Consider the following 16656-nt stretch of genomic DNA (forward strand, 5'->3'; position numbering starts at 1 on the left):
TAAAGCCGATGTTGAAAAGCTAAATAAGTTTTTAAGCTTCAAGCTAAATAAGTTTTCAAGCTTCGATTAATTAATATCACCTTAACGAAATCTGTTTGGTTTTTTAATTTCAGAGGATCCAGTTCAGAGATATAGTGGTCACCGCAAAACGTTTTTTTTGAGAGGAGCTCCCGGAGATCAGCTGTAGCTCCTTTCCAAATAAATATTTTTACTAATACTAAGTCTTAAAATACAGGTAAAAAATAGCATAATATGTGTACAAATTTTTAGATCAATAAATCGAAAAGTTTTCTCAGAAAAAATTCCTTCTAACTTTATATAACCCTTAAATATTATTAGAATATTAAAAATTAAATATTAAATATTAAATTAAATTAAACTTTCATTTCGTTTTTCGCCATGTGTTCTTTGTGCAGGTATTCATATGGCATCAGCTTTTTTAGTGATGCCTTGGTTGCTTTTTGTTGCGTATCAAAAACATCAGCGATACTTTTAGGAACACGATACATCGTCAATTTCCGAGTTGCGTTTAGGAACATGCTACTTAGATCGAACACAAAGCAACAGGTGTTTTGGAAAACGCCCATACTGCGCCCATCACAAATCAGGTTCATTCATATAGAAACAACCTGGTTTTGGTGTGGTCAGCGATCAGCCCGAACCTAAACCCAATGTAAGACTTGTGGGGGATACTATCGAAAAAGGTTTATAGGAAATGCAGGCATTTTGAAACTATTCAACAGCTCAAAGAACAGTTTTATTGGCTTATTAAACCTTCGACATTGAAACATATTGTGGTCTCCATGCAGAATAGAATGAAGTGTTTTTAAGCAAACCATACTAATTATTAAAAGAACAAAAAATCACAGGTTTGGTTAAAGTAATCTTTTAATTATAATTATAGATAATTATATTCAAAAGTATACAACGATTTCCAGTTTAATACAAAATTATGTTCATGCATGGATACCTATTTCTTTGAGGTACGCTTTAAACCGATTCCAAGTCGTAAAAAAACTTCTAAATATCGTTCACATATTTATTGGAAAACATTGATTATTATAATTATTTGCTAATACGCCGGCGGGGGGCGCAACCGAAACAAATAAGCTCCATTGGAGTCGATTTGCAGCTTTTAACTTCATCTGTGGCCGATTGAGCGAATAGTCAACAGTCGTAATTTCATTCAATTGGCTTCGCCTCCATGCTCCTCTTGGTCGTCCTCTACTGCCGAGAGCCTTGCTCGTTCCAGTCCAACGACATTCTGCTGATGTCAATAGCAGGTTAACAGATTATGTGATCGATCCATTTCCATTTTGGTTCATGAACCTAATTTCAATTGATGATTGGCCACTTCGAGTAAGGAAGCCGTCTTTCGATATCCAGTTTACAGGTCACCAGATATGCATATTGGCTCTAAGGCAGCAATTTGCAATTGATACTTACTAAGTTTTTCCCACTGCAGTCGGGCTTACATAACCGGAATGACACGCGTCTATATCCGATAGAAAACTTTTGTTTCTTCAGTAACTTTCCACAACCAATGCGAAAAACAACAGTAACGAACTCCAGGCCATTTTCGAGTCAAATGCATCAGTTGATAATATGGAAGGTAACAGGATCTATTGAATATAGAGATTTCATCAAATAATTTTACTTCAACAGAAATTATTACAAAATAGAATTTACAGCAATTCTGATTTTAGATATCACCAACAGCAGCGCTTATTTTCATAACTCTTCGCGACGAAATCAGCAAATGAATTAAAGTATCATTAAAGACATAACAACACCTTGTTCCTGGTAGATAAAATACAAATCAAATGAAACCAATATTTTATGTTTAAAACTACTTTTAACAGCAGTCGGCTTTATTTAATTAGTAACTTAATTTAAAATCTTAAAATCCTAAACCACTTGATCGATCGCATTTTCAATCGATTTCTGGACAATAATTTATTGTTTTATATATGTAATACAATATATTATTTAGGAACTCAATATTCTTTTATTTTACATACATTACATCAATGGCACGGTTACGGTTATAATACTGATCATATAATATTGTACTATCATCAAATATTTAGTCCACTTCTTCTACAGTGGGTCCTCCACGAGTACCGCCTCCAAAGCTACCAGCCTGTGCACCGCAATCACCAGGCTGTGGACCAGCACCTGCCTGTTGGTGCATCTTTGTCATTATAGGACTGCAAATTTTCGTCAATTCTTCTAATTTGTACTCGAACTCTTCCTTCTCAGCAGTGGTATTTGCATCCAACCATTTAATTGCCTCACCACATTTCTCCAGCACACGATCTTTATCAGATTGACTTAGTTTACTGCCAGCTTCGTCGGCTGCTTGTTTCACACCAAACACATAACTCTCAAGTTGATTGCGGGCAGCTATGCGTTGGCGGTGTTTTTCGTCTTCTTCCGCATATTTTTCAGCTTCGTTAACCATTCGGTCGATATCAGCCTGTGACAATCGTCCCTTGTCGTTCTTTATGACTATATTTTTAGCGTTTCCAGTGCTCATCTCCTTCGCCGTCACGTTCAAAATGCCATTGGCATCCAAATCAAATGTTACATCCACTTTTGGTACTCCGCGCGGCGCTGGAGGAATTCCAGTCAAGTTGAATGTGCCGAGCAAATTGTTATCTTTGGTCATGGCTCGTTCACCCTCAAATACTTGTATGGTCACAGCTGGTTGATTGTCTGCATAAGTGGTGAAGGTTTTTGACTGTTTGCACGGAATGCGACTGTTTCGTTCGATTAGTTTCGTCATTACTCCACCAGCGGTTTCAATTCCAAGAGATAATGGTGCTACGTCAACCAAGAGAACATCCTGAATTTCACTGCTCTTATCACCACTCAGAATAGCGGCTTGAATCGCAGCACCGTAAGCAACAGCTTCGTCGGGATTGATTGAAAGATTCAGTGTCTTTCCTCCGAAGAATGATTGTAGTAAACTTTGCACTTTGGGAATACGAGTAGAACCACCAACAAGGACAATATCGTGAATTTGACTCTTGTCCATTTTAGCATCATTGAGAGCCTTCTCCACCGGTTCCAGTGTACTACGGAACAAATCACCACACAGCTCCTCAAAGCGTGCTCGACTAATTTTTGTGTAGAAATCTACACCTTCATACAAAGCGTCAATCTCGATGCTGGCTTCTGTACTGGAGGACAATGTGCGTTTCGCTCGCTCAGCCGCTGTCCGTAGTCGACGCAATGCTCTTGGATTCGAGCGCAGATCTTTCTTACATTTACGTTTAAATTCCTCCGCGAAGTGATTGACTAGACGATTGTCGAAGTCTTCTCCACCCAAATGAGTATCACCAGCAGTCGCACGCACCTCAAACAACGAACCTTCATCGATAGTCAGGATGGAAACATCGAAAGTGCCACCGCCCAAATCGAATATGAGAACATTGCGTTCACCCTTAAGATTTTTGTCTAGACCATAAGCCAGCGCTGCTGCAGTTGGTTCATTTATAATACGTAGTACATTAAGACCCGCAATAGCTCCCGCGTCTTTTGTGGCCTGACGCTGCGAGTCATTGAAGTACGCCGGCACTGTGATTACTGCATCCCTCACTGATGTACCCAAATACGCCTCAGCCGTCTCCTTCATTTTGGTCAGCACCATTGAACTAATTTCCTCTGGTGCAAATCGTTTTTGTTCACCTTTGAATTCGACACTGATCTTTGGCTTTCCACAGTCATTCACCACCGTAAACGGCCAATGCTTCATATCGGCTTGAATTTTTGTGTCATCAAATTTCCGTCCAATCAAGCGTTTAGCATCAAACACAGAGTTCTTTGGATTCATGGCAACTTGATTTTTGGCGGCGTCACCAATGAGCCGTTCCGAGTCGGTGAACGCAACATAACTTGGTGTTGTGCGATTGCCTTGGTCGTTCGCAATAATTTCCACTTTACCGTGCTGGAAAACTCCAACGCAGGAATATGTAGTTCCTAAATCAATTCCAATTGCTACCATTTTTGTTTATTTTTGCGTATCTTTCAGTTCACAATTATAATACTTTTCTACTTCACTCTATAATACAATTTTAGTATATTATTGTTATTTCGCAGTTTTGTTTTGCTAAATATGATTAGCTATTTTGTTATTTTCGCTTTGACTTTTCAATTCAAACTATGTGGAGGAGAAATTTTCTGCTATATTTATACAAAATCGTCGAAGAGAGAATTATCGAGAACAGATTTCTCGACCTTTCGCGAAAACTCTGACAATCCAGGCGAATTCATAGCTAAAGCGACAACACATTCAAATGTATTTTGTTGTTATGCATGGTTCGTTATCGAAATAGAGAACAAGCGAGAAATGTTGTTGAGAGAAAATTCGGTACAGAGTGAAAAAATATACTAAACAAAAAGCAAATCAGCTAAATTAACTCAAACAGAGGTTGGAATATGTTAAATGGTATGAAAAAGGAAGTTTCTAAGGAAAATTTTTTTATAATGTAACATGCTTTGAAAACAAAGGTTGTCTGGAGGGATAGAGGTGTGTATCTCTATCTTAAAACTGAAAGCCGCACTCTCCGGTGGCTTATAGTTTTCACGTAATTTATTGTTGAAGTTGTGTAATTTAGCAAAAAGTTGGTAATGCCAGACACCCGCAATAAGAACGAAGTTTGCATGCAGACACGTTCAGTTTGTAAATCTTTAGTATTTTTTGCTTTAGTTTCGAATTGAGAAACATTTCCGAAAATATAAACATATACAATTGAATTTTACAAGAGCGTTAACTAGAAGGGTTTTTTCAAAATTCAAATCTACCCTTTGAGTAAATTTAGTTTTATGGATTTTGTATATTTGCCCACCCTGTACGTTAGCTCAGTACACGAATTTTCTCTCAACACGTTTCTCTCCTGCAATCTATTTCGCTCAAGGCGAATTGCTACCATCATTCTTGGTCCAAAGCGAATTTATACAAGGTGACTTCGATAGAGCAGTAAATTTTTTCTTGTTTTTGGTCTTTTGAATGTACAGGGGCTCACAGCTTATTTGATGTAGTTAATACTGTTTTAGAGAGATGAACTCGGTGTTTATTAAATTTAATAAAAAATATGTATACGACGTGTAATGACATATGTATGTAATGTTTACCACTGCAGAAAGAAAATTAACAGAAACAAAGCGTTCCGAAAAACTATAGAAACAAATAGTTTTCTCATCACAACACGCTCACAGCTCAAATGGTGCAGTTTTTTTATATTTTCTCTGAGAATGTGATAACGGTGAAGGGTATTTTTTTCTGTTTAGCTTAGCGTCTTAAGTCATTCTCAAAAAATTTTTGTAAAGAAAAGTTGTAAAAGTTAAAAATTTTTAAAATGGGAAAACGGGCCTCACTTTGAAACAGGGAGGACGTTATTCATCCTTATAAAAAGGGCAAAAGATAACGAAAAATTGCAGAAATTGCAACCGTTTTAACTCTCAATTATTCCGTAAATGGTAATTATTTGCCTTCAAAGTGACCTCGGGAACTTCACTATAGTTTGGCACATTATAACATACATATATGTATGTTTCTACACTTATCTTAAATTCACTAAATATACACAAGTGTTTTTACTAATTTTACCCATATCATCACTTTCCAAAAATACTGTGAATGCCGTAGCCGGAGTTTGACTGATGAGGGTTATATTTTTAAAACGTGGCAGAAGGCCGCCCATGCATAAACAAGTTCTAAGCAAAAATCGTAAAATTTTGAAAAACCCTTCTAGTTAACGCTCTTGTAAAATTCAATTGTATATGTTTATATTTTCGAAAATGTTTCTCAATTCGAAACTAAAGCAAAAAATACTAAAGATTTACAAACTGAACGTGTCTGCATGCAAACTTCGTTCTTATTGCGGGTGTCTGGCATTACCAACTTTTTGCTAAATTACACAACTTCAACAATAAATTACGTGAAAACTATAAGCCACCGGAGAGTGCGGCTTTCAGTTTTAAGATAGAGATACACACCTCTATCCCTCCAGACAACCTTTGTTTTCAAAGCATGTTACATTATAAAAAAATTTTCCTTAGAAACTTCCTTTTTCATACCATTTAACATATCCCAACCTCTGTTTGAGTTAATTTAGCTGATTTGCTTTTTGTTTAGTATATTTTTTCACCCTGTACCGAATTTTCTCTCAACAACATTTCTCGCTTGTTCTCTATTTCGATAACGAACCATGCATAACAACAAAATACATTTGAATGTGTTGTCGCTCTAGCTATGAATTCGCCTGGATTGTCAGAGTTTTCGCGAAAGGTCGAGAAATCTGTTCTCGATAATTCTCTCTTCGACGATTTTGTATAAATAGTAGCAGAAAATTTCTCCTCCACATAGTTTGAATTGAAAAGTCAAAGCGAAAATAACAAAATAGCTAATCATATTTAGCAAAACAAAACTGCGAAATAACAATAATATACTAAAATTGTATTATAGAGTGAAGTAGAAAAGTATTATAATTGTGAACTGAAAGATACGCAAAAATAAACAAAAATGGTAGCAATTGGAATTGATTTAGGAACTACATATTCCTGCGTTGGAGTTTTCCAGCACGGTAAAGTGGAAATTATTGCGAACGACCAAGGCAATCGCACAACACCAAGTTATGTTGCGTTCACCGACTCGGAGCGGCTCATTGGTGACGCCGCCAAAAATCAAGTTGCCATGAATCCAAAGAACTCTGTGTTTGATGCTAAACGCTTGATTGGACGGAAATTTGATGACACAAAAATTCAAGCCGATATGAAGCATTGGCCGTTTACGGTGGTGAATGACTGTGGAAAGCCAAAGATCAGTGTCGAATTCAAAGGTGAACAAAAACGATTTGCACCAGAGGAAATTAGTTCAATGGTGCTGACCAAAATGAAGGAGACGGCTGAGGCGTATTTGGGTACATCAGTGAGGGATGCAGTAATCACAGTGCCGGCGTACTTCAATGACTCGCAGCGTCAGGCCACAAAAGACGCGGGAGCTATTGCGGGTCTTAATGTACTACGTATTATAAATGAACCAACTGCAGCAGCGCTGGCTTATGGTCTAGACAAAAATCTTAAGGGTGAACGCAATGTTCTCATATTCGATTTGGGCGGTGGCACTTTCGATGTTTCCATCCTGACTATCGATGAAGGTTCGTTGTTTGAGGTGCGTGCGACTGCTGGTGATACTCATTTGGGTGGAGAAGACTTCGACAATCGTCTAGTCAATCACTTCGCGGAGGAATTTAAACGTAAATGTAAGAAAGATCTGCGCTCGAATCCAAGAGCATTGCGTCGACTACGGACAGCGGCTGAGCGAGCGAAACGCACATTGTCCTCCAGTACAGAAGCCAGCATCGAGATTGACGCTTTGTATGAAGGTGTAGATTTCTACACAAAAATTAGTCGAGCACGCTTTGAGGAGCTGTGTGGTGATTTGTTCCGTAGTACACTGGAACCGGTGGAGAAGGCTCTCAATGATGCTAAAATGGACAAGAGTCAAATTCACGATATTGTCCTTGTTGGTGGTTCTACTCGTATTCCCAAAGTGCAAAGTTTACTACAATCATTCTTCGGAGGAAAGACACTGAATCTTTCAATCAATCCCGACGAAGCTGTTGCTTACGGTGCTGCGATTCAAGCCGCTATTCTGAGTGGTGATAAGAGCAGTGAAATTCAGGATGTTCTCTTGGTTGACGTAGCACCATTATCTCTTGGAATTGAAACCGCTGGTGGAGTAATGACGAAACTAATCGAACGAAACAGTCGCATTCCGTGCAAACAGTCAAAAACCTTCACCACTTATGCAGACAATCAACCAGCTGTGACCATACAAGTATTTGAGGGTGAACGAGCCATGACCAAAGATAACAATTTGCTCGGCACATTCAACTTGACTGGAATTCCTCCAGCGCCGCGCGGAGTACCAAAAGTGGATGTAACATTTGATTTGGATGCCAATGGCATTTTGAACGTGACGGCGAAGGAGATGAGCACTGGAAACGCTAAAAATATAGTCATAAAGAACGACAAGGGACGATTGTCACAGGCTGATATCGACCGAATGGTTAACGAAGCTGAAAAATATGCGGAAGAAGACGAAAAACACCGCCAACGCATAGCTGCCCGCAATCAACTTGAGAGTTATGTGTTTGGTGTGAAACAAGCAGCCGATGAAGCTGGCAGTAAACTAAGTCAATCTGATAAAGATCGTGTGCTGGAGAAATGTGGTGAGACAATTAAATGGTTGGACGCAAATACCACTGCTGAGAAGGAAGAGTTCGAGTACAAATTAGAAGAATTGACGAAAATTTGCAGTCCCATAATGACAAAGATGCACCAACAGGCAGGTGCTGGTCCACAGCCTGGTAATTGTGGTGCACAGGCTGGTAGCTTTGGAGGCGGTACTCATGGTGGACCAACTGTAGAAGAGGTTGATTAGAGTGGGACGCTACTATTAAGTATGGCTTTATGAAATATATATTAATTAAACCCTGAAAGACTGTTATTCAATTATTTTAATTGTAAACCTAATTAAATGTTACTTTGTTTTTAGAAAATTTGTTAATTATTTGGAAAGCTTAAGTATTATTTAGTTAAAATATGAAAAATTGAGTTATATTAAGTGAAATAAAGCCAAAGCTGGCAGCTTTAGGTTTTGAAATAATGTGGTTTTTATTTATATGGAACATTATGCTTGCAATCTGTTGCCTATTAATCAATAATAAATATCTAAGCTTTTTTATGGAATAATTTGTCAAAATGAGTGGTTGTGTGACCATTTACATACATACATAGTAAGCGTGTAATTGGTCTAATTACTAACGTTGAGTTCGAAATGCAATAATTGCGGCATTACTATTTATGGACGGCATCACGTTCCTTTTCAAAAATTCTGCAGCAGAACAAACACCACGCCTTCTTTCAGTAAACTAAAATTTCAAGTTTAATATTGCTTTTAGCGCAAAAATAGGTACAAATGAAACGAAGTTATTGGTTTGAGGTTCCATATTTTTAAACACGTTCAACGTAAAATGTTTTCTGCAATATTGCTGCAGCTAAACAGCTGAGTATCAGCAACCGGCCTTCAAAAAAGTAACAGGGTCGCTATATTCTGTAATTATTGAGTGTTGAACACACCCATTTTTATGAAGGGTCCTTCGGAAATGCATCACGATGCAGGTTTGACATATGCTGCTGAGATAAATGTTAACATTTTGCTTATATGTATTTTTTTGTGTTTTAGACGGCGTTCGGGTTGGCTTTCCATTGTTACCACGATATATTTTCTTATAATGCCTAAGTGCGTGGATCGAATTTAAAAATTATAACATACAAATGTAGTCACTATATCAGCCTTTTGATTTATAGTACTTTTTATATATAAATTACTTATTTAACGCTAAAGATGCTAAATTATTGCATAAGCTTGAAAAAATGCTCTATTACATACGCTTATTTTACTTAAATACAAGCACAGAAAAGTAACAATATTCACTCGAGGTTCGATCGAACTTTTGTAGTTTTTAGAAGAGTTAAATTAACCTTTGACATATGGTAAATCATTTTTTTCAAAAATAGTGAAAATTTGGACTAAAAATATCGACAAAATTATTTTTCCATAAAAAGCGAGAATCGATAAATCATTATTTCCAAAAATAGGGAAAATTTGAAATAAAAAATCGAGCGTGGTATCAAATATATCGTGGTAGTAATGGAAAGTTTAGCTTTGCGGTCTTTGCAGCAATAAACAAAAAGGTGATAATTTATTACTGGACGTAAGCAAATGAGACGCATGGAAATTAAAGCAAGAAACGATTTATTATCTTCTTTTATTAAATAGAAGAATTCCTAAAAGCAAATCAAAATCTAGAATAGTAAATATAGGGGGTTTCAGTAAGAGCGCTTCAACTTTTGAACTTTTTTGAATAAAACACAAACGGTTTGACTTTTTTAACTAATTTTTTTTATTATCGAGTTTGAACATATACATTTAAGTATGAAATTCGATTTCTTTTGCATGACCACCGCGTGCACGTTTTACGAAGTCCAATCGTTTAACCCAATTTTCGACCACTCTTTTGCATAAATCGGCCGAAATTCCAGCAATTTCGCGTTCAATATTGGCTCTGAGCTCACAAATCGTCGCCGGCTTGTTACTGTAGAGCAATGACTTCACATAACCCCAAAACGGGACGGCTTGTTAAATGGACCGTAAAATGACCGTAATGCTCTTAAAGTAGCAGCAACAGAACGATTATTTTCATACAAAATTTGCACGATTTGCAATCGTTGCTCAAGTGTGTAGCGTTCCATGATGAAATGTATACTAATGAAGTTTACAAATGACAAGCGAAAAATAAAAAATATTGCGTCGTTCGCCCTCCCTATCGGAAAAAAGTTGATGCGCACCTATTGAACAACCCTATATGTATATACATATGTATCCTAAACATAAATTTTATTCTCATTTCCGAATGAACATATCAATTTTTAACGCAAGTTTTGGTATAGCCATCGGTAGACTCACTGGGGTGTGAACCACCCCACAAAATATTTGATGGGTTGTGGTTTGTTTATTTCAAACATCTGGAAATATTTCGTTAGTTGTATTTTAGTCCTAAGTAGTTGGTGCACATCGAATTTATGTAGATCTAAAAATTTGATTGGCTGATATTTTTTCCACGTAGTTTTTTTGCACATACAGTAAATGCCAAAGGAAAGTGTACATCATGTTGACACTACTAGGACACTACCACCGTCATCAAAATAAGTTATTTCATCATCTAAATCAGAGAAAAAAAATCTCCACCTCACTTTCTTTTAGAGGCCGCCTTCTAGACCAGATTGTCATTATTGCTCTAAAATAAAAACACTCCTTATAGAAATGGAATTAAAAAAGGTAAAAATTTACCTTTGACAAAACTAAGCTATTTCATTTTATACAAAAATATATTTAGCTCATACTGCTACAAAATCCGTCGCCGCCGTAGCCGAATGGATTGGTGCGTGACTACTTGTACCAATCGGAATTCACCAAAATTAAGAAAAACATTTTTCTAATAGCGGTCGCCCCTCGGCAGGCTATGACAAGCTTCCGAGTGTATTTCTGCCATGAAAAAGCTCCTCATAAAAAGTATCTGCCATTCGGAGTAGGCTTGACACTGGAGGTCCCTCCATTTGTAGAACAACATCAAGACGCACACTACAAATAGGAGGAGGAGCTCGGCCAAACACCCAAAAAGGGTATACGCGCCAATTATATATATATACATATATATGTATGTACATATACCACAAAATCCATATAATGCAACTAATTAACTAAATAATACTTTACTATCTACTTTGAATGAATTTGCTATTTTTTCGTATTCTTACTACTTTGCTTTTAGTTCATACAGTTTTCCGAAGTTCAAGATAGTTTTTTAATACTTTTGTTTTTTTCTATATAATACGTTTACATATAAGCAGATGATTTACTTTTTCGTGCTTAACCCCCAATCCGTAATTAAAAAGCGAGATTAACCATACTTTTTGACATACAACCCTGTGCTATCGATAATTACTATTAAGAAGAAGGATCAAAATAAAAACTAAATGAAATGGACGCCGGCAAAGAAGAGGTTTGTAGATACAATCCTAATACAATTTTTGTTAGATATTATTGATTTAGCATTCATATTACAGAAAAAAGCGTGTGCAAATAGATGCTTTGGCCCGTTATTGTTTATTATAAAATGTAATATCGAATTTCGTATGCGTATTGCTGCCATCATTTTTTGGAATCACAATAGACGTCGTTTACGGATTTTCTCCAACTGTTTATTATTAGCAGCTAATTGCGCAATTAAATTAACTATTCCTTCTCCTTGTCTTTTCTTTTAGAAGGCCAATCTATTTGGGATAAATAAATTTTTATGTGAATAAAATCCAAGCACGTTACTATATTATCTGACATCTGTGGATAAATTAAATTATTCATTTAAAATTTATTTCATCTAAATACTCACAAAAAAGTGTATATAAAAACTGTAACTCTATTTGTGGAAAGAAGTTTACGAATTGCGGTGAAACTTAACACAGTGTGTCGTTTACGTCAATAAAACACAAATAGGTGTGTCTACCGGATGTTAATTCAAGGGTTTAAACAACGCTTTATAACCGTTATTACGCATTTGAATTATTGTTAATGTCATCAGGAGGTTTACAAACTTTCTTTGCTTATTTTTGCACCTTCTCTGCAACTTTATTCCAATATACGCGATCTGCCTTTTATTCAGCAGCGAACTCATCCTCAATATAGAGTCCAACTCTGATGGGAGCCTTTACCTCATTCGCTGAAAGGGTATCGCTAAACAATATTAAACATCTAATGTATTCCGACATTTTTCAATCGTCAAAGGCGCTGCGTAAATTTCTTTGATGTAAACTAGGGACGGGCAGCAGAGTGGCACGCTCGCAGCAGAGCGTGCTAGCAAAGTGCTAGATGAGGGGGCGACAAACTTACATCAGGAGGGTAAGCAATAGGCGTGTACGTATATTAATCAGTTCTCAGCAACGCATATGTGTTTGTAAAAAAGAGAGAGAAGCTTTGCCAATAGCAAAGTTACCAGATAAGGGGACTTCATTCCATGTTAGGGGATTTTGAAGTGTTGGGATTTGCTAGATCGTTCATATTAAATAATAAAATGCTTTTGGTTTTTTTATTGGAAACGCTTCTTTGAATATTAACATCATCTTTGCAAATTTCTATTTTATTAACTTTTATAATTTTTGTAATCAAGAACTTTGAACATTCGCATGTCAAAGTTTCATAGTCGCTAAACTATGCGGAGAAAAATTTGTACTGACAAATCGGAGTACATTTTTCTGTATGAAAAAACTATCTTCGTTTACATATAAGTATGTAGGTATGTATATCGTATGTTTTTATGTTAGTGCATTTTTTTTTTAAGAATTCTGGTCACAACAGAGAACAGTAATCTTAACCAGCCATGTTTTATTAAACATTTTATGTTGTTAAAAAGGACAATTTAGTTACCTGACATTGGTGGAAAAACATGTTTCCATTAAAAAAATAGAGGATTTTTTCAAAAAGCATTAGGGAAATTATCTTAGTAGAGTGGGTATTCTTGGTGAGTACTTGTTTGCTCTCAAATTCAAATCACATGCATATGGCAATGCTCACAGTATGACAAAGTACACAAATATTATTAGAGAAATTTGTTTGCATCCGCTCATGGATTTCGCACCATCGGTGGCAACGCAAACCACTTTTCGCCATGATACACCCATACGTTCAGTACATTCATTAACACATTGAAATAAATCTTCACCTTTAGTCGTCCCTTTCATTGGAATAATGTCCAAAAGTTCTTCACATATATTTAGGTCAGGCATCAACTCCTCGGATAAAAATCGCTAATTTGGCTAAGTCGGATATATCTGTACTATTGTCATTTGCCAATGAAATCGCTCTGAATTATTTTATACGCTCTTTTAACTCCGATTCTGTAATTTCCGCCATTTCATCTACTCGTCTGCTTATAGTTCTACGAGATAAGGGGACAAAATTCCTACTGCTTTTAATATACAAGACTTCACCAATTCGCCATCCGATTCTCACGAACAAGGTTTAACGCGATTTCATAAGTTGCTCGCTTTGCATCTACAACGTAATCTTCGCTTTCCTAAGAAATTAAAAAAAATTTTAATAATTTGAATTTTTCCGACCTTCTGTAATTTGGCAAATGGCTTACTGCTATCGAATCGGGCTCTTCGTTTAGACTTAAGGATTTGTATAAGCTAACGCAATACTTCACACACCTCAACCAAAAAGTCATTGTAACCCAACACTCCACACGTGCAACGCTTTTGAGGAAATACCAGAGCAGCGATTGGCGTTCCCATGGGAAACGCCTACTCAGCAAAGTACTGGTCACGTTGTAAGCACACGGGCTTAGCTTTTAGTCTTAGTATTAGAATTAAAATATTTTTAAGTTCAGTTGTAATGAGATTATCAACCAATAAGGACCTGTCTCATCCGTAACAATTTTTTTATAAACCACCACGACCGGGTGGTTTAACTTATATACTTTTCCTTTCTTCTCCTACATATTCATCATATTCACTCCTATGCAGCTCATGATGTCTCTTTATGTTAAAAACCTTACACACCACGTTTTTCACATACAAGGCATTGTGATTCTCCGTCTACATATTTGCATAAAAAAGTTACACTCCACTTCGGATTCAAATTTAACAATGTTCTTTTATTCGAGGTCATGCTGAACCAAATGTTTTACATTTAATATTTTATTTAACTTTGTTTATTTAAATTAAAAGTTAAAACAGAGTAATATATTACACATTAGAAATAAATTTATGTTTTTGTCGGCAGTTGAACACTGTGCACTTTGTTTTGGCCGTTTCAAATTTTTAAATAGAATTTTCAGCACTTTCACTGCATCTACACCATACAAATACACTTAATATTAGTGGCTTTTTATGCAACAATAATATGTAACTTACGGTCTCAAAAAATATCGTCGAAAAATGAAGAAATTACGAAAAAACGGATTTTATTTATGAAATGTCAAAACTTATGAGTAAGAGTTGCCGCAGTTGTTAAATGTGGGAATCAATTTTGGGCATTGTTGATTTTATTATTCATGATTTATATAATATACATATACTCATGGTTGTTTATTTTTATTTGCAGTTGTACATATCAGAGTGTATTGGATTTAGATGGGCGAAATTAGTTGTCAATCACGTACACTTTTTATGAAAAATAAAAGAAAAAATGGTATCATAAAGTAGTTAAAAATTCTGAAACATTTGACAAACTGCGGTAGCTGAAGAGAGTTTACAGTTTTATAAAGTAATTTGCTAAAACATTTGATTTTCTGGATTTCTTAGCTCAATATAAAAAACATCAATTTAAAAAAATATATCCGATCTCAAAAACCATTTAAGTAATCATAAGATAAGTGTCCATAATTTACAGATTCGTCAGTATATGCAGTGATCAATATTATTGAAGATTTAACTGTCATTGCTTTCCAATATGTAAGATTTTAATTTAGTCTCAAATGAAATATTTTCAGAGGCCTTAATCTTCTTTACACAAAAACAGTATTACGCGAACTTTTGAAATGTTTTATTGCATGTCTATTGTTGTTTATTATCTTAATTCATTATTATAATAGAAAGTGAAATATGTATTTAATTTAGTTGTTGAAGAAAAATCTACCAAAAAACCAAATTTTTTAGAAATTTTTTGATATGAAGTGAAAAGTTGTCATCCCTGGTAAGAATTCATGAATAATTGCTCTCTCATTCAGGATACAAACACAGACACAACTCGCTCAAATTTTCTGTTTCTTCCCTGTGCTTTGTTATCCCCCTTCACCTAGCACTTTTACGCACGCAGAAGCACACGCTGCGGAACAGTGCAAATGTGCTGAGTTTGCCCATCACTAATGTAAACGATGATTGACGCTTGATAGAAAATTTACATTTTAGAATCTATGAGGTTTGCAGCGCTGCAAGATTTCCATTTCTGATCATTCTGCTTGTACTTCAAAAGTAGTTTACATACATATCTTTTGGTATGCATTCATCTGACCAATTCGCATCTAGTAGCAGGAACTCGTGTCTTACCAAATTCTCGCGGTCGATATAGCGTTGGGTCCAGGTGTGTTGCTTTTCTTCTTCGTTGCTTCTAACTTCGCCTTGGTTGAGTGACGGGAAGTGGTCTTTGCCCCTTTTTATATGGGTGTAGGTTGGTAAGATTTTACACTGCTGTCGCTATTCAACAGATACAATATTTTCTGTTCTGTATTTGCAGGAATTAATAATAAAACAATTTTAAACACTTTTTTTTCTCACATACTCGTACATAGCTGACTTTTAGTTCACTTGTTACGCTTAACTAACAGTTGGTTCAATCAAAACCAATAAGTAGACACTATACATTTGTATGTATGGATGTATATATATTTTTTTATTTTATAAAGGTTTACATAACAATAAAATTATTATACAAACTGAAAGTAGTGCAGCGCTAGCATCGGAGGCTTTCGGCTGGCAGGTTGATTATGGCTCGATTAGATCTGATGAAGTAGATCAGTATCTTTGAGATAGTTATATAATATAGATATGTTGGCTTCGGTTGGGTTTTTTAATATTTCAAGAGGGTCAATGTTGCGAAAGTAATGATGTTTAGTCGATGCAAGGTTAGGGCATGAAGACAGACAGAAGGTGATTTATACTCGGGGTGGAGTTGCAAAACGGGCATAGATTGGGTGGAATCCCTTGAAGTATATGGGCGTGTGTAAGTATTGTGTGGCCTAGTCGAAGGCTTATGTATGGGATTGACTCACTAAAACCTGGTTTTACACGCTTAGAATTAACTAAGGAGTAGGGATGGTTATAGTTACTCCACTCGCGTAGGAGGACACTTTGCCTTTGGTGTTTTATGAGACTGTAGATGTCATGTTTAAAGATGATATTGGTTGTAATGGTAGGGGTGATTCTCATTTGTTTTGCAATTTGGTCAGCATGTGTATTACCAGTAATATCTGCGTGGCCAGAAATCCACATAATTTTGATTTTATGTGGTTTGGTAGTTAGTGTCTC

At 36.0% G+C, this 16656-nt stretch overlaps 2 protein-coding genes across 2 annotated transcripts; one reads left to right on the forward strand and one right to left on the reverse strand.

Annotated features, from left to right (window-relative positions):
* Positions 1 to 1835: 1835 nt before the first annotated feature.
* Positions 1836 to 4176, reverse strand: LOC128855377 (heat shock protein 68-like). The gene has a single exon (XM_054090231.1). The coding sequence runs from the start codon at positions 4007 to 4009 to the stop codon at positions 2087 to 2089; it is 1923 nt and encodes a 640-aa protein (XP_053946206.1). The 5' UTR covers positions 4010 to 4176; the 3' UTR covers positions 1836 to 2086.
* Positions 4177 to 6529: 2353 nt separating this feature from the next.
* Positions 6530 to 8664, forward strand: LOC128855378 (heat shock protein 68). Its single transcript, XM_054090232.1, has one exon. It carries the CDS (start codon positions 6530 to 6532, stop codon positions 8450 to 8452), a length of 1923 nt encoding a protein of 640 aa, XP_053946207.1. The 3' UTR covers positions 8453 to 8664.
* Positions 8665 to 16656: the final 7992 nt, after the last annotated feature.

This window comes from Anastrepha ludens, chromosome 2 (genome assembly GCF_028408465.1).
Source record: "Anastrepha ludens isolate Willacy chromosome 2, idAnaLude1.1, whole genome shotgun sequence".
Classification (NCBI taxonomy): Eukaryota; Metazoa; Arthropoda; class Insecta; order Diptera; family Tephritidae; genus Anastrepha; species Anastrepha ludens.

Bases quoted from the DNA above. Each gene is read 5' to 3' on its own strand.
- LOC128855378 (XM_054090232.1), top strand. From the start codon at position 6,530: ATGGTAGCAATTGGAATTGATTTAGGAACTACATATTCCTGCGTTGGA.
- LOC128855377 (XM_054090231.1), bottom strand. From the start codon at position 4,009: ATGGTAGCAATTGGAATTGATTTAGGAACTACATATTCCTGCGTTGGA.